Source organism: Leptidea sinapis, chromosome 31, assembly GCF_905404315.1.
Source record: "Leptidea sinapis chromosome 31, ilLepSina1.1, whole genome shotgun sequence".
NCBI classification, from domain to species: domain Eukaryota; kingdom Metazoa; phylum Arthropoda; class Insecta; order Lepidoptera; family Pieridae; genus Leptidea; species Leptidea sinapis.
The window spans coordinates 9,411,304-9,430,118 of NC_066295.1; the positions used below are offsets into that span (position 1 = coordinate 9,411,304).

The 18,815-nt window shown below is 34.3% G+C and overlaps 2 protein-coding genes across 2 annotated transcripts in view; one reads left to right on the forward strand and one right to left on the reverse strand.

The window, feature by feature from the left end:
* The first annotated feature begins 2,338 nt into the window (after positions 1-2,338).
* The window catches only part of LOC126974113 (fasciculation and elongation protein zeta-2-like), a 99,627-nt gene continuing 83,150 nt past the window's right edge, over positions 2,339-18,815 (forward strand). The window contains exon 1 of the mRNA XM_050821531.1: positions 2,339-2,780. Coding sequence (XP_050677488.1) covers positions 2,371-2,780 — 410 coding nt within the window. The 5' untranslated portion in view covers positions 2,339-2,370. The remainder of the gene's footprint in view (positions 2,781-18,815) is intronic.
* Positions 14,720-18,815, reverse strand: part of LOC126974053 (spectrin beta chain) — a 223,927-nt gene continuing 219,831 nt past the window's right edge. Inside the window, exon 39 of the transcript XR_007731471.1 lies at positions 14,720-14,734. The gene's annotated coding sequence lies outside the window, so the exon portion shown is untranslated. The remainder of the gene's footprint in view (positions 14,735-18,815) is intronic.

The window sequence follows — 18,815 nt, forward strand, 5'->3', positions numbered from 1 at the left end:
TATTTTCGTTACGGAATTTCTGGATTCAGTCTCCACGCTCAAGGCCCGCGATAGAAGCTATGCAATAGCTTAAAAAAATATTTTTAACTAAAACTATAGTAGTTTCACTGTTATTTAACAATCAATGGTGTAATGGTAGCTAAGATATCTAATTACATGCATATTCATGAAATAAAAAATTACATAAGCTATGTTTTCTTCCACGAAATCAACATTATTAAATTGTTCAAAACAATCAACTTAACAACGTACCTATATCAAGAAAATAACAAAAAAAATGTCTATAGTATAATCTAGTCTTAACTAAGATTAATTTGGGAGTTTTTCTTGGGCTTCTCTCATTCGATTTTGTCTGATGGTTCCCAAAGAGAAAATACCGTTTTGTGTTTTATATTTTTCAATAATTCAACAGAAGTGAAAAAATTTTCAACACATAGAACATTGCATGCAGGCTCAGAAACTGATTTGGTCAAACCCAAAACGACTTTGGCACCATGACCCAAACTTTCTTCTTCATCGTTAAAAGAATGGTACCGAAACGTATCTTTTCCACCATATACTAAGAAGTCGTAAACTGTTCCAGATACTCTTGCTCGGATAAATATTTTGTATTTCCATTTCTTCGGTTTACTTTTTATGTACTGCCTGCTCTCGTCCCTTTATAAGGGACCATCATCACATCGATGCTAGAACCAGTTTCTTCTTGTATTTTCAAACAGTTATTCCAGTTTTCCGTTTTTTTTACCTTCTCAATCACTTCAATGATAATTTTTATTACCGTGTCTTACCGTGTAATATCATTAACGTGTTTATAATATCTTCTCAATAATTGAAATTTCTTAAAAGTCTCTCTTTTTTTGTAGCTCAGTGGGTCGAGTGCATTTAAAAATTCGTATGTAAAAACGACATTTATGCATTCCTAGTAATGTTGTTCGTATAATATTATGCACATTTATTTGGAAAATTTGCGATATCCAGTTATAAAAATCAATATTATTACGTTGCTATGCGCAGACCCCTATTTTCGGTTCGCCATTTTGAGTCCTACTGACAAATGGTTGCTGCTAGTAACACATTTATATTTTTTCCCTAGTTATATACATAATAGAATAACGTAATATTAAAAAAAATAGTTTAAATTTTAATCATTATTTTAATCAAACAAAATTAGAATATGTTATTTTCTTTGCTGGGTATTAATATTGATTGTAATGACAATTTCAAATCACATAGGTAATCAAAAAAATAAGTAAAAACAACATCAAACTCGTTAACACCAAAATCATAGATCCACCCCGGTGCAACAGAGCTCGCCATAAAAATAATCTTTTTCAAACTAAATCTTTAGAACATTACACAGTTAAGTCCTTAACCAACGTCAATTATAATTTATAATAATTTTCAAACTAAATCTTTAACGGCCGCTTACAATAACGTGATACATTGCTGTCACCGTTTAATGACAAGATCTTATCTGTCCATAGTTATGTCCAATATAGCTGTTATAGTCCAATGCTTTATGTCGATAGGTTATTGAAATGTAAATAAGCGTAAAAGGATAGATTTGTCTACCTCTAGTAAGTTAACCTCCTTAGTTTAACTATAGATAGATAGGTTATTGATAACGGTGGTAAAACATAATACAGTTCAACTCCTTAACCAATGTCTATAATAATTTTCAAACTGAGTAAAATCTTTAAAACATTACACAATTCAAGTCCTTAACCAATATCAATTAAAAATTAAAATTTATAATACTTTTCAAACTAAATCTTTAAAACATTAAATAGTTCAAATCCATAGCAAATGTCAATTAAAATTTATAATAAGCTATCGGAATACTTAAAAAAGCCGAAACAAATATTAATTAATGCATAAGCTCCTAAAAAGTAACAGTTCCATTAAATGAATTATACTGTGTGAAAAAAAAAATTTGAGTGTCTGCCACTCTACTATTGCGAGGTGCATATTGTGATAAATAAATATGTACTTTCATGATTTGTTTATTAACTAATTCACATGTAACGCAATTTATAAATAAATAAATATACTTACATATAAATAAACACAACGCAAAGAAGTCCGTGCCAGTTAAGTAATTTGTAAATCAATTATCACAAGAATTATTGATATTATCTATATATATCTATATCTTGGTAATAATATTATATATAGTATAAAAAATAAGGCTATGGTATAATTTTGTTTAAATCATACCTCAAAATATGTAATCACGAGTAATAAATGTAGTATTTTGATGCTTGGCAATGGCATCCCCACATAATGTATTTAATTGGTGTTTCATTTACGCAACTGGCAGCACTAGTTATCAGTTTTCGCGCCGCGAGCAGCGTAGGCGGACGTACGGTCATGCGCGAAGCATTAGGCAGGATGGCTGAGCTCGAATTCGAGGCGCCTCTTGCTCAAATCGAAGAAGCAGACGACTGCTATTCAACATCTGATTATCCCCAGAAAAATATGAATGGGAACGAAATACGTCTTAATAATATCAACAAGCTCAAAAGTGAAATGGTCAGAATGAAAACAGACTCCAACAAAATAAACGATAATGACGAACCAAAACAGGTGAAGTGTAAACAGGACAATATGCAAAATTGTGAGGGGGATAATTTTACGGAGACTTTTTCTGGATCGCTCGAAGATTTGGTGAATACATTCGATGAGAAAATTACAAAGTGCTTCGGTAACTATGAAGAAAGTGTGGAAAAGCTGGCGCCAGTGCAAGTTCGTTCTCAAGAAGAAATAATGAATGAATGCCAGTAAGTTTTTAACACAATTTTTTACTGATTTCAGTAATTTAATAAAAATGAGTCGTACTCGATCAATACGATGACCGAATAGTGAAAAATAATCAAGTTATTAAAATATCCGTGATTTATCTCGTCTGTTTATAAACGATAAGACTTTTGATATGATCATAATAGCATAGTTTGAAATAAGCGAAAATTTATTACATGAAAGGGCGGAATCTGCGCATGGCTTTCGCAGTTTGGATCGATAGTGGTCGTAACAGGGGTGTGGGTTGGTAGCTAAGGGGTTGGTTTGGGGGTGTTGATGACGCATCGTACCGTAAGCTTACCCTGCTTTGTCCCCAATACGAGTTTGATTAAGTCTGATTAAATTCCCACTCACAGTTCAGACACGCTGACCTTTTACGACATTTCTGATAGAAGCGTAATATTATACCTAATTATCTACTTTTATGCAATTGCATATGTAATGTGTAATTACACATTATTCAATACAATAAACCTACTGTATATAAATTTAATGCATTCTATACTTATATGAATATTATACATATTTCCAATATTAAGCAGTACAGTGTGTTTATCCATATTACTGATGAAGCTAGGTACGAAGGTAGTTCAAAATTGTTTATACATAATACAATTAAAACACTATTGTGTGCATAAAACATAGTAAAAATGTATTATTCGAATACATTAGTAATATCATTAGGAATATTAAATATAGATAATTTATTATTCATCGTCGTACCCAAAATGAATATTTCATACAGAAGAAACAACGCAATTTATCCTACGTCTCCTATCATAATAATAATATGTTAAACTGCTCAGCTAAGAAAAAAAAATTAGGGGAAAGAAAAAATCTAGTAGGCATCGTTTGTTGTTGTGTAAAGTGAGTGGGGGGGTAAAATTACAGATGAAAGAGTTTGGGTCTCCGGTTATAACGATACCACTCTTATGAAAAGGTAATAATAATATGTAAGTATAGAGGAATTAATAAAACAATGTTTCTAACCTCAAATCAGATAGTTCAAAAGCTAAGACGAAAATTATTTTAATAAAAATGGGCCACTGGCAAGTGGCAACCATATCTGTTCCAGTATTTTGTCCGTTCAATCGAGACCTCATACCCTTCCCAGCGTTCCGATCAATACTCTAATTCAATGACGATTACAGCTTTAATAAATGAATAAATATGAATGTGCCCTTCTTTCGATAAAAAGTTTTCTTAGTGGAACTCACACATATCACCATTTTTATGGAATGGTATACCTAATTACCATTGAGTAACAGGGGCTATACTCTAATAAAAACAAAAAGGTATGACATCTTACGTGAATTGGAATAGGTAATATAAAAATTAATAAACATCGTCGCCATAATTGTTTTGCAATACTTTTCTGTTGAAATAGCAAGGTGTTATATATATTATAATTAACTTATTGTTCACTAACCAGATAAGGTATTTAAATAAAAATTTTCGCTGATGAAACCGCGGCACAGCTGACTTGACTCATAGCTAAAACATTATACAGTCACGGAATTAAATTCATAATTCAAAACATATTAATATATTTTGAGCTTTTTCTCATCCTCACATTAACTAATATATAAAATTCTCGTGTCATGGTGTTAAACTTTGAACTCCACCGAAACGGCTTGGCAGATTCTCATGAAATTTTGAGTGGATATTGGGTAGGTCTGAGAATCGGACAACATCTATTTTTCATCCCCCTAAATGTTATGGGTCGTCCACACGATTTTTTTTTAATTTTTTTGACATTTTTTTTTAATTTGTTTGATTATGAGACAGCATTAAAATACATACAAATTCCCATCTACGATAAACAGTTACTTTTGTATCGCGATTTTAATATCGGCAATACAACGTTTGCCGGGTCAGCTAGTAATATAATAAAAACACTCAATCCCTTGCCTGGTCTCATTGCCCACTAACAAAAACTTTTTTGAAGTAATACTTCTTTACGCGCGTTATGAAAAATATATGAGAGTGAAATCTTCTGACGTTTGCGGCATTCGTTATTTTTTTTATGGTTTCTTCGTCCAGGATTCTTCTTAGGATAGGCAAAGGGTTCAAGCCCGAACAGCCGTATTCGTTATTTATTATTTAATAATAATTATTTGTCAAAGCCATCGTTGCAAGATTTTTACAATATTGTTCTTTCGACAAACGTAGAATAGCACGAGGAATAAATAATTTTAAGGATTTTTGCTCTGTTAGGCCAAAGAAGTATAACTTCTTGCGTACATACATGAGTACACACACACTTTTTTTTCTATAAAGCTAATAGTTTTTGCTGTGTTTGTTTACCATCTTAACCAGCGCCGACAATTTCACTTAGCATATTCTGTATTTGGTCGGAGAATTATTATCGTAATCGGATACTTACAAAGTGTACTTTCTACACTTAGGCTGAGATCTATAGAGAGTACTTAGACTTTGCTCAGACTTTACTTACATAAAACTTGAGTGTAAGCTTATTATAGTCTCTGAGTTAGTATTTATAGTCATTTGACAGCTGAGATTTTGATGAGCTTAAGCTAAGACGGCCCAATGCAGTCAAGTTCGCATTTTATCACACTCAGCTATGTTTTACGTAAGTAAAGTCTGAGCAAACATTAAGTACGCTCTATAGATCTCAAGCTTAATCTTACAATCCTTTTCCAACAAATAAACAGTAGGCCGATTCACGTATATTCTACCGATCTAAAAATCGTTGTAGTTAAGAAGTCGTCCTATTGAAACTTGGTCCAAAATTGGTATACGTACTGATTCGATAGGACGACAACTCAATAGGACTGAAACTCAGCGACTTATCGCGGGCTCGAGCCCCGCATCGTTCATAAAATTTTGTTTTCAAATTTTATTTGTGTAACGAATCCCAAAAGTGAGAATTATCACTTTAAAAAATACAACAAATTGTGTAGAATTATGTAAACTAATTATACTTACAAATGTCAAACGAATTTGAAATTATTTGATTTTCTTACAATTAAAATATTCGTCCATACTATAATATACTGATGTCAATAGAATCTATATATATATAAGAGATTTCCACGTATACTCATCACGATATCTCTGGAACAATTAGAGCTAAAGACGGATTTTCCAAAATTCCATGCGCAAGAGTTTTTTTTTATTATGAACAGAACAACGTCTGTCGGGTCATCTAGTCTATTATGTATCGTATGTTAGCCTACATGAATTTCGCAGCGCTATTTGGCCTTGTCTTTTACACAACACGCACGTTTTTGTATCTTCGTATATATATCGTGTGAAAATCTACAATTCAATGTCTCGAGTCTTTTGTCAAGTTGTCTCCAAGTCTCACCACTGAAGAGGGGTCTATGCAATTGTCTAGCAACTCAACATCTCTCTCTACATTGTCTGACGGAAAAATCTTCACATGTTTACACCGTGAAAGCTTTGGACAATTATACATATAGCATGGTTTTTTAATGACATTTTATTTTTAACCGATTTCAAAAAGGAGGAAGTTATCACCGGAACCGACTTAAAACCTATCAGTAGGTAACACATATAAATAATAGTATTTTATTAATATTAAAGGTAAATGTGTATAAATTAAATTTTTAGTTATTTGATACTTTTCAGTTTTTGAAGTCGGTTTTTTTTAAACGCAGTTTTTCTAAAAGTACATTAGGCTTTTTGATAGAAGTCATGCTTGATGAAAAATCGTAGTAAAATAGTTACTGGTATTCGGAGAAATTTAACGTTAACTTGTCTATATCTAGTATATAAATGTGAAAGTTTATATGTTTCGACATATGTTATATCATCACGCCAGAATGGCTGAATTGATCTCAATGAGATGTGGCAAGGAAATAGATTATTATCTGGAATGGCACATACTAGGGACGATACGACATGGGTACCTTCAAAAAAAGCGCGTACACCTTCCTTAAAGGCCGACAACGCTCTTGTGATTCCTCTGGTGTTGCAAGAGAATGTGGGCGGCGGTGATCACTTAACACCAGGTGACCCGTACGCTCGTTTGTCCTCCTTTTCCATAAAAAAAATACTTTTAATGCAGGAAGAATTTACGGATCCCGTGGGATAGATTTGTTTTTGGTTTTCACAGAGGGTCAACAGTATTTTTTTGTCAACAAATTGAAATTTCCACGATTGAAGTTGCGAGAATAACTACTTAGTAAGTTCTATTATAATGATAATACTTAACAATTATTTAGATTATATACATATATTAAAAAACAAACAAAATAGCGTGGAGCACTGGCACAAATGAGTAAATAGTCTATACACTACACGGTCAGCTGCTGCGAACTATAGGCGCCGCCCGACCGTCACGCGACATGCAACACACAGACGAGAAATTTTGAGAATAATAAAAGTTTCACTTTAAAAAATATAAAAAAAGAAATCCTAAGCTGATTACAGTCATAGGTACGCAATGGGCGGTCTTATTATCTTAGGGTAAATGTATACACTTCTATAATAAAGTCCCAGCCACTGTTCAGGCATTATCCATAAATAAATTTAAATGTTTTATAAAAAAATGGCTCTGTCGTAAATCCTATTACTCTACTGCTGAATATCTAAATGATCGGACAGCCTGGGACTAGATTGTGATTATTTTATAGCGATAGAAATGACTGCACAATATTGTATATTTTTATTGAAAAGAGCGCAAAAAAAGAATGCTGGGAGAGTTTCTTGCGCCGCTTCTTCTCTCTCAGAGCGCCATTTGTTTCCGAAGCGGTAGTAGTATCTAGTAGTTATTAGAAATGACATCAAAAAGAATTCTAAAGGAATAAATTTTGAGAAAATAAATGCCTTTTATTGCTTCGATCGGCGATCTCTTCCAGACAACCCAAGCCAGCTTAGCCTTGTAGCTCAAAATTAAATTAAAAAGTACGTACTCTAATAATACATTACAGGTTGGATAAGTATTACCGTAATATATTATTTTATTTCAATTACTTTTATTTATAAATATTCAGTAAAATCTTAAAATTCCATTCGGTTAAATAACAGCGGAGAGCCCATTTAAATATCTGTCGCTATGTAAACGAGTCGATTCTTTTGTGAGCACATTGGATCCGATCCAGACGACCCAGATAATGGAATGTGGGGGAGAGCGATAAACTGTACAATTCGCGAATGTTTGGGGGGTGCATCCTGTTAGTTGATAGCTTTTGATTTAATGACTTGTTAACCTAGATTTATATAATATAACGTTGTATTTACTAGCCTGTTGACCTTATATACATAATTTGTTCATTGCATTAATTTGTTAATTAATTAAAATAATTACTTTTGTGAAACAAATTAATTATTATTATTATTATCTTCAGTTAAGTTAGTAGGTGCCTACAAATCCCAGCATATAAAAAATCAAGAGATCATATTTCAACAAGGGGCGTGCATCACTTTTATAGCAAGGTAGGCACTGTAGATCTAACTAGTCATAGTAGTGCTTTGGAATAAGCAAACATTGCTTACTGTAGGAGGACTTTAGTAGGAGTACTTTAGTATCAAGCGTAAGGAAAAATTTGATGAGTGGATGTTCAATAGAAGTTTGTAAAAAAAATAACGGCAGCAAATTAAACTAAATTAACTTTAACACTAGTGCTATATTTATTAAGGTTCATAAGGTAGGTAGGCACAGCCTAATTGCCTATATGATATGCACGCCCCTGACTACATGTGATAATTAATATAAAATATTCCCAACTCTGGTGGTAGACACAACAGGTGCATGAATTGATTCCACCGAGATTCACATTAGCTTAGCACATGTCAGCAGATGTGAACAATCACCTTGTCAAGCTGTACAGTGAACTACCACCTTGTTGGTTCATTTTAAAGAATCTTTTTTAAATTATACATACTTCTTTTGGCGCGTTCGGGAACTAACAGAGTGAATTTTACCACCGTCACGCAAATCCGACACTCTGACGTTAGATGTTCAACTTAACCATTTGTATCATACTTTAAACTAAATTAACTAAATATTTTTTTCATTGGTTGTAATTAACACTTTCTGTATTACAATATTGTCCCTTCTATAAACGTAAAATAGTACGAGGTATAAAAAAAATATGATTTTTTTACGCCAAAGAAGTAAACCGGCCATAAAGCGCATGTTTCTGTCGTGAAGCAGTAATGTGTAAACATTAATGTGTGTCGGTGTGAAGGGCGCCGTAGCTGGTGAAATTACTGGGCAAATGAGACTTAACATCTTGTCTCAAGGTGACGAGCACAATTGTAGTGCTGCTCAGAATTTTTTGTTTTTCAAGACTCCTGTGCGACACTGCATTGTAATGGGCAGAGCGTATCAATTACCGTCAGCTGAACGTCCTGCTCGTCTCGTCCCACGCAACCAAATAACACGCTGCAACAATGGTAGAAGTATTATGCCGATCGGTTCAGTAGTTTCGCAGTAAAACGAAGGAACAAACCGGCTCTCCATTTGTTAGTATAGATTATTATTTTTGAATCGGTTGAAACTTTAACAAAGACACGTCTTTGCAATTCCTCTGGCATACCAAGAGAGGCTGGTCGGTGGATATTACATCTAGTAACCTACGGACTCGGCCGCAGCCCTTTAAAAACCCATCAAATTGTCTCTGGTGTTGCAAGAAGCGTAGGTGGCGCTTAATAGTTAACCTGTGCGTTCATATTTTGACCTCGTCTTCGATTAACATTGTAAATAAATTCTCTTATATGCTTAATAACAATATGTAATTTATGTTTAGATGCGTCAAGAGTAATGATCGTAGTATCCGTTTCATATCACATCCGAAATCTTTATTGAATTTTAATGTCGATTACAAACAATAAGCGACATTTTAAAATTCTATTACTTGTGTTCAATCAAGAATCCTGAGCGGCTGTATTGTAATGAGCAGGGCGTATCAATTACCATCAGCTGGAACGTCCTGCTCGTCTCGTCCCTTATTTTCATGAATAAATATCTGTGGTATCTTCTAATTGTATCAATCCTGAAGTTACGAACTCTACGATTAAGGCTGAGATCTGTAGGCCTATTCACGTATATTCTAACGATCCAAAAATCGTTGTAGTTCAGAAGTCGTCCTATTGAAACTTGGTCCAAAATTGGTATTCACGTACTGATTCGATAGGACGACAACTCAATAGGACTGAAACTCAGCGACTTATCGGCGACTTGCGATAGGACATTGCCAGTCTAATTCTACTATTCTTTTATTTTCTACCATATTCTTTTAAATATGTTTATTATGATATCAGAGTCTTTTGCTCAGTTAATTACTAACTTCAGTTCAGCGACTACTCAGACGTTCGATTTGACATTAAATCGTTGGTAACCGATTGTAAAAAGATAGCAGAATACCACTGACACAACGATTGAAGCCGTCTAGCTGACGTGAATACGCTTGAGCGATTTTTGGATAGGATCGTTTCTCGAACATGCGATTTAAATCACGTGAATACGAATCTTAGGTGAACGACAGATGTCGCTGCGATATCGCTCATGTAAAATTACGTGAATCGGGCCGCTGAAGAGTGTACTTAGACATTGCTCAGACTTTACTTACGTTAAAGCTGAGTGTAATCTTTGGGGTTGGGGTTGGTTCAAAATTGGGGTTGAGCAGGTTATCAACTGTAAATAAGATCCTGTAGATCATAGTTTCTCAACCTTATTTTGCTCACCGCCCACTTTGAGAATATGTTTTTTCTAGAGTATGTTCATGTTTTTTTCCCTTTTTAGACTTTATTTTTTAATCTACCCACGCTCCATCTGCGCCATCTCAATGCCCCCTAATTTTCTCTGGGTCTTCTACTGCCCCCCGAAAGTCTCAAACGCCCACAAGGGGGCGTTATCGCCCACGTTGAGAACCTATGCTGTAGATGAAGCCACAACCTGAGAGTTGAACAAGACATACCAAGATTTACGGTTGTCACTCGGCTGGCTCAGTTGGTAAGAGCGCTAGTTTAGTTTTACGTTACTTAAGTCTGAGCAGAGTCTAAGTATGCCCTATATATCTCACCCTAATTCTGAAAAAATACGCCATAAAAATCTAAGCATCATGGTTTTAAACCTTGAGGCAATGATCTAAGATTTCGAGTGCGTTTCTTTGTACGATAAATAAAACAGTAAGCGGTGTAAAATGTTTGGATATAAACAGCCACAGTGTTGCTGACGTAAATGCTCTATTTTGGCGAACGATTGAAAGATGAAAAACTCACGCGCACCGGACTCTGATTAGAACGTTGTAATTTATTTGTTATGCAAAACTTTTGTTGATGTAGACATACAATATATTGAAGAATTAAAATCCGTGCTCGCATTTTTTTTAAAAGGAATAATACGGAAAGACTTACCGGATATAGGATACGTATTAATTTAAATAGATAAGATTGGACAAAACTTCAAAGATACTAGACATGATTGACGTACCAAGCTATCACAATCAATACAGTTGCCAAAACAGACACTCAAAAGTTTCTTCTGCTACAAAATATGAAATAGCAGTTTATATATAATATTATGTTTTGATATTATAGTTATCTTATAGTAGATATGATCACGTTTGGTTCAATTTGCTATTCAATGCGGCATTTACATTATCATCGAGACATTATCACGGCACGCGACGCACGTCCGTCGCGCAATGCATATAGAATAATAATTAATTAACACTCACTTCAATACCACTTTACTCATATTACTCTATTTCTGAAAAAATTACATGTCTATTGCCTTGCTGAGTTCTCAAATAAAATACAAATTTGTCTTAGTTCTTACGATTCCAATTGTTCCGTTTGTCTTCCATTCGCATCGAATTCACAACTAATCAATTTATAATTGTACAAATGCTGACCCGGCAAACGTTCTTTTGCCATATACTTAAATTATATTGCCTATTTCTGCCGTGAAGCAGTAATGTGTAAGCATTACTGTGTTTCGGTCTGAAGGGCGCCGTAGCTAGTGAAATTACTGGGCAAATGAGACTGAACATCTTATGTGTCTAGGTGACGAGCGCAATTGTAGTGCCGCTCAGAATTTTTGAGTTTTTCAAGAATCCTGAGCGGCACTGCATTCTAATAATAATAATATTGACACACTCTTACACAAATTATCTTGTCCCAAACTAGGCATAGCCTGTAGTATGGGTACAAGACAACGATATATTTAATACAATATACTTACTTAAACATACATAAATACATATAAACATCCATGACTCGGAAACAAACATCCATATTCATCATATAAATGATTGCACCTACCGGGATTCGAACCCGGGATGGGTAATTAAATATCATTAAATTATTTTTTTCAATTAGAGACTTTTTATTTTATTTCCAACTTGTATGTAAATTTAAATTATCTCATGAAATTCTTTAATTCTTATCCATTTAATAACGGTGTGCCCGCGCATCGTAAAAATGATTTAATTTGATATTTAATTGGCCAATAGCAATATTCGACCGTTCCTCTTTGAATAGCCAAAAGGTACTATTACATATTCTTTGGCCAAACTTATACTATGATTGATAGGGAGTCTAAGACCTAGATCTTTTTCATATCTGTGTATTGCTAATACACAAAATAAGGCTCTTAAAAAGTGGTTTTGAAGTTATATATACTTCTTTTGACGCGTTAGGGAAACAATTCTCAGAGTGCATTTTAACGATCCGCGCGCACACCGTTATTAATATGGATAAGAATTAAAGAATTTCATGAGATAATTTAAATTTACATACAAGTTGGAAATAAAAAAAAACTCTCTAATTGTATAAAATTAATTTAATGATATTTAATTACACGTTATTTAACTAAATTATGTGGTATTTTCATTAGTTGTATTTAATACCTTCTTTATTACAAAATTTTGTTTTTTCTACAAAAGTAAAATAGCCCGAGAATAATTTTTTCAAGGATTTTTGTTTTATTACGCCAAAGAAGAATAACTCTTACATAAGTACACATTTTTTTATTTAATTATTAAATATTATACAGGAACTATTTTAATTGATGGTAATTTCTAGTGAAACATCCTACATATTTCAAAAGAGCATCATTAAATTTCTTCTTTTAAATAAACTGTTCAAATTATTAAATACGGTATAGAAAGCAGCGATATTTCAGGAAGGCCAAGACTATTAGTTGGTAATATAATATTGGCATTCAGCACGCAAGCTATATCTTTAGTTTGTGTAACTGAGAGGAACGGTTACGAAATCAATTTTACTTCATAAAATACAAGGTTAACTACGCACTGCATACAAACCATACACGCATGTGATACGCCTGATATATTTATTACCAATAAAGATGACCAATCAAAAGTGCTATAGTGCCCTACATCTATAGCGCGAACTTTTACTTAATTTCAATTTATTTCAAAACTCATATTTAATAATATATTAATGATGAACTGAGAGCGGAGCAGTCGGCGGGCTGGCATGAAATAGTGCTAATGAAGTTCGACCACGGACATTCTAATGCTGTTTATGACATTGTCACAGAAGACGAAACGTAGATTTATTGTTTGGAACTCGAATAAGAAACAGCAATCTTGTGCATGTGTGTTTAAAAATGAGAACATGCCAACAAAAGTTAGGCAGGCGAGAAACATCGGTAATTGTTTTTTAAATGATCGCATTTTTTTTCTCAGCTACGGGTCCCTCTCATCTGCACAATTCCACTTGAAGATCAAAAGAGTGTTAATGCCGAGTGGTATTCTACCATTTTTTTACCCAGGGTGTTAAAAAAAGTCCGCGAAAGACGAGCAAAAAGCCGCGTTCTCCTTCATCATCACATCGCTTCTTCACACACGGCCAACAAAACCAAGACATTTTTAGCTTCCGAAAAAGTACAATTTCTCACCCATCCTGCACATATCCCCGACACACTGATTTCTGTATTTTCCTCAAAATCAATGATTTGATGAGAGGTTTCACTTTTACCAATTCCGAAGAGGCAGTGATAGAGTTCAATTAGCACGTAGAAAACATTCCATCTGATCTGTGGTCCTCCTGTTTTAAAAAATGGTTCGCATGAAAAAATGCTTAAAATATAAAATTTATTTTGAAAAGCAATAAACATAATATTTTGGTTATAACATGTATCTACACATTGATCTTTTCACTAAATCCATTCAGTTAGTCTAAGATAAAGACAGCACTAATGTTGCACAATACGTCAGCTGTATAGCTACAGATACACTGCTATAAGCATTTCGGTGACGCGAAATCACTAGATTTCACCCACCCTATATATAGGTATATAGGTGTCAACTATATATATATATATTTGTATTATTATTATTATTTATTAATCGCGTGGGCCAATCCCGAGCGTGTCGGTGACGCGTAATAAGATTTCCCCCTACCAAAAAGTGCCTAACGCGACTAAAAAAGTTTTCACTTCAAAAATAAAAAAACAGCATTTTTTACCTTTTGGAAGAAGTTATTTTAAATAATGTACCACTGCCGTAATGTTAACACGAGACAAATCGCAACATAAATTAATTATAGGAAATGATCTTCATCGTGTTCCGCTTGTTGGTAAAAATGTAATTTTCAGTACTCACTTACATAATGTGCGGAGATGCATCTAGAATATATACAAAACTAGTTTATACCCCGCGACTTCGTCCGCCTACACACAGGACCAAGATAAAAGAACGCATAACATTTTCTGTCACGAAATCTTTTGTAAAATATGATGTGAAATTTAAAATTAAAGAATATTTTAGGTAATTTGTAGACTTGGAGTTTTTGGGGGGTTTTTTGCCATAATCGCCACGCTTGGCAAGGGTGTTGGCGATCGCAGTAAATGGTGTGCTCTTAACGAAAGATGCTGGTGCCCATCCTCCGTTGTTTGTATCCCTTATTCGCTTCTTACACCAACCACGGGAGGAGTGGTGCTATTCTAGAGCGACACCACACGCACAAGATCCTGCGAGATCGAATGAGGAGATCCGTAGGAGAACCAATGTTACCGACATAGTCCAAATGATTGCGAAACTGAAGTGGCAGTGGGCAGGGCACATAGTTCGACGGACAGAGATGTTGGGGCAGTAAAGTCCTCGAATGGCGACCACGGAAGATCGCCGGAATACGGTGGATCGTCGTGGAAATCTTTGGGGGAGGCCTTTGTCCAGCAGTGGACGTCTTCCGGCTGATGATGATGATGATAATGATGTATACTTTGGGTTACATTATTGGAGTAATCCCTATTTTTTTGGAAATAATTATATATAATATAGGTGACATCCACCCGGAGCTTAAGCGACACTATGTAGCTTCTATGTAGCTTCACAACAATGAAAGAATTTTTCAAATCGCTTCAGTTGTTTCGGAGCATATTCAGTGCAAACATACAATCAATCCACTTTATAATATTAGTATAGAAAAGCAAGCAGAAGTAAAGATGATAAATCGGAGTCATCTCGCGTGTATTGTGGTAACCGTAAGTACAGTTATAATAACGCACAAGATTACGTTGTATTGGTAATAGGTACTTGTAACTGCCTCTGGACTTTTTCCTGTTATGTTTATTGTTTGTAGAAATATTAAGAGTGTCATCATAATCTTTATAAATAAAATGATGAATAATGTTATGCTTTTACAACATGAGCCCGGAAAATATACAAAAAAAATTGTAAGGTTATAAACAATTAGTTGTTTCTAAAGTGATAACCCTAACTTCTAGGATTAATTAGCGTTATTATTTCATTATAATTCAATCTGCCAAACTTTGTTAAAGGCAATACATGTATATAATTTATAGAATTAATCTGTAGAATAGAAATGCTGTAAAGTTTGCTTAAAATAAAAATAAATAAATAAATAATACACAAATAAAATTTGAAAACAAAATTTTATGAACTATGCGGGACTCGAAACCCACGACCCGTCCCGAGGTCTATTCTATCGAGGTATTTTAATATAAATGATTTTCGTAATGATACCACAGACTGGGAATGGAGCGAAAAACCTCGGGCTATTTAATTAAAAGTTTTTATTGTACGATATTATATTGTAATCCATATTTTTATTTGATAAAAGCCCGCTGAGTTTCATGACCCGTTCTTACCAGATTTGAGGCACACTATTTCGAATGGGTACTTTTTGACGTTCAAGTGATTTTAAATCCTATTTTGAATACAAATATTTGAATTTGATAAAGGTTTTCACACACACCACAGAAATATACACTGAAAGAAGACACTTAAAATTATTGCGATATTTCCATTTATTATAAAGTTTAAAAAAAAAAAATATAGGCTCAGTAATGTGTACGCAGTCGAAGTCGCGGGTATCAGGTATTAAAAAAAACCCGATGATTTTCTTGCGCTGGTTCTTTTCAGGTCTGAGATATACTATTTCGAATGGGTGGTAGTTTTTGACGTCCATTAAGTGATTTTAAATATATCTTGAATTAATAATTTGAATTTGGCTATAAAATCCTTAAAATATACCAACAGAGTATGCACTTATTCTTTTTATATTAAGTCATTAAATGGTTGTAGCTTTTTTTAATACAAATCTATATAGTAATATATTCCAGGCAAAATTGTCCTTGACCTTTGGTATATTGATAGTTTACATAATGAAGAATTGCATTATGCTAAACGAATTAAATTTGAATGTATCACATATTAAAAGGCATAAAAAGGCATAAAAGGCACTTATTTTCTCAAAATTGATTCCTTTAGAATTATTTTTGATGTCATTTCTTATACTACTAGATACTACTACCGCTTCGGAAACAAATAGCGCTCTGAGAGAGAAGAAGCGGCGCAAGAAACTCTCCCAGCATTCTTATTTTATGCGCTCTTTTTATTATTTATTTATTTTTATTTATTTTAGATTATTTATTTTTATTAATAAATAATCATGAAATAATTCAAGTAATGTTTATTTTCGGTTTATTTATGTAAATGAAGAGTTAGAAAATTCAGTATAAAACGATTTCTAGGCCGCTTTCTGTGCTAGTGATGAATAATGAAAACCTCAAGTTTAGTTCGACTTATATTTTAAAATGTATATATAAATTACGTGTCACGTTGTTTGTCCGCGATGATATCCTAAAATAATGAACGGATTAAAATGGGGACTACTTCATGGAGTGCAGTTTAGTTCAACTTGAGAGATAGGATGGTTTTTATTTCGATTTGGGACCCATAATTATTTTGATTTCCAATATTTGTTTTGTATGGACATATTTTCTATGAGAGAATTTAGTGACGCACGGTTTGACAGTTCCACTGTGAAACAATTTCATTATAACAACAGGGAGCATTTTTTACGAAATAATTATTGATGTTTTGAATTTATTTCTGATTATTGGCAAATTCCTATAAAACAGTATTTTGTCGGTTCAGCTAGTTAATTATAAAGAAATAAAAACTTTTAACTGAATTTGAGGATTGTACAATAAATTCCGGAGGGACAACGAACTGCAAGTCAAAAGGCCCTGTAAAGTGCTAATCGCATCAGATCGGAAACCTCTACAACTCTGAACCGCGAAATAAACTGATTGATTTAATACCAATCACTAAGTGAAGCCCATGCATGTCCTTCCATAGATAACAAAAATATAACGCTATAATGTATGCGAATGATGACAAGCTACGCAAATGTTTGAACGAATTAATAGCGACATTAATTTGCAACTTTATCACATTTCCGCAGCGTGTCCCAGATAACTACGTAATTAACAAACATTTCTGCAGCTTGCATTTTGTATTTCTTTTACGTTTCATGTAAGCCTAGTACTTTCGCATACTTAACTTCACTGCTTTTGACGCTTTAGAGTACTTTTTCCCATTTAATTCTCGTCGCAGCTCAACTCGTACGTCGCTAATGATGATATGAATAAAGGGTTCTCCGTCCCTGGCCTGTATTTAGCATTGCGAACACAAAGTGTAAACAACAGTAACCCTATTACCAAGACTCTGTCGTCAGTCTATATGTTAGCGAGATAGAACTTAAACTTTTTTTCCCAATTATAGTGCCATTAGAATTTTTAGGCTTTTCAAGAATCCTGAGCGGCACTGCATTGTAATAATAATAATATTGACACACTTTTTACACAAATTATCTTGCCCCAAGTTAAGCATACGAGGGGCGGTCAAAAAGTTCGCGGAATGGCGGGGTTGGCGGGGGTGAGGTCGCTCCTCCAGGTAGCCGCTACTTGAGTAACTCATAATTACTATATATGCCAATTTCTAGCCTAATTGGGTCATTAGCTTTCGAGTTACAAACGAGTGAACAAGTAAATCGGGAACAAACTAGCCACTATGGAGAAAATTGAACATCGCGCCGTCGTAAAGTTCCTCACCAAACAAGGAAAAACGCCTCAAACTATTTTGCAAGAGATGTTAGCTGTTTACGGAGACTCTGCTCCTGGTAAAACCATGATTTACAAATGGCACGGCCTTTTCAAGCAAGGAAGGGAGTCAATTGAAGATGATCCTCGACCTGGACGGCCCATTGAGGCCACTACGCCGGAAATCATTGAAAAAGTTGAAAAACTTGTATTGGAAGACGGAAGGTTGAAGAAGAAACAACTTGCAGCATCAGTTGGAGTATCAGAAACCACAATTTTAAATATTCTTCATCAACATCTTGGCATGAGTAAAGTGTGTTCAAGGTGGGTCCCGAGAATGCTCACGCCGCTGCAAAAACGTGAGCGCGTCAACTGTTCCCGCGAGTATTTGGACCGCTGTGGAGAAGTTAGGGAAGAAATTATGGCCCGAATTGTAACCGGTGATGAAACTTGGGTTCACCACTATGAGCCTGAGTCAAAGCAGGAGTCGATGCAGTGGCACAAAAAAGGCACACCACCCCCAAAAAAATTTAAAGTGTCGCAATCGGCCGGAAAGATCATGGCGACTATTTTTTGGGATACTGAAGGTATTCTTTTGATCGATTATAAAGAACGTGGTGTTTCTATAACGGGAGAGTACTACGCTTCCCTATTGGACCGATTAAAAGAAGCTATTAAAGAAAAAAGAAGAGGAAAACTGACA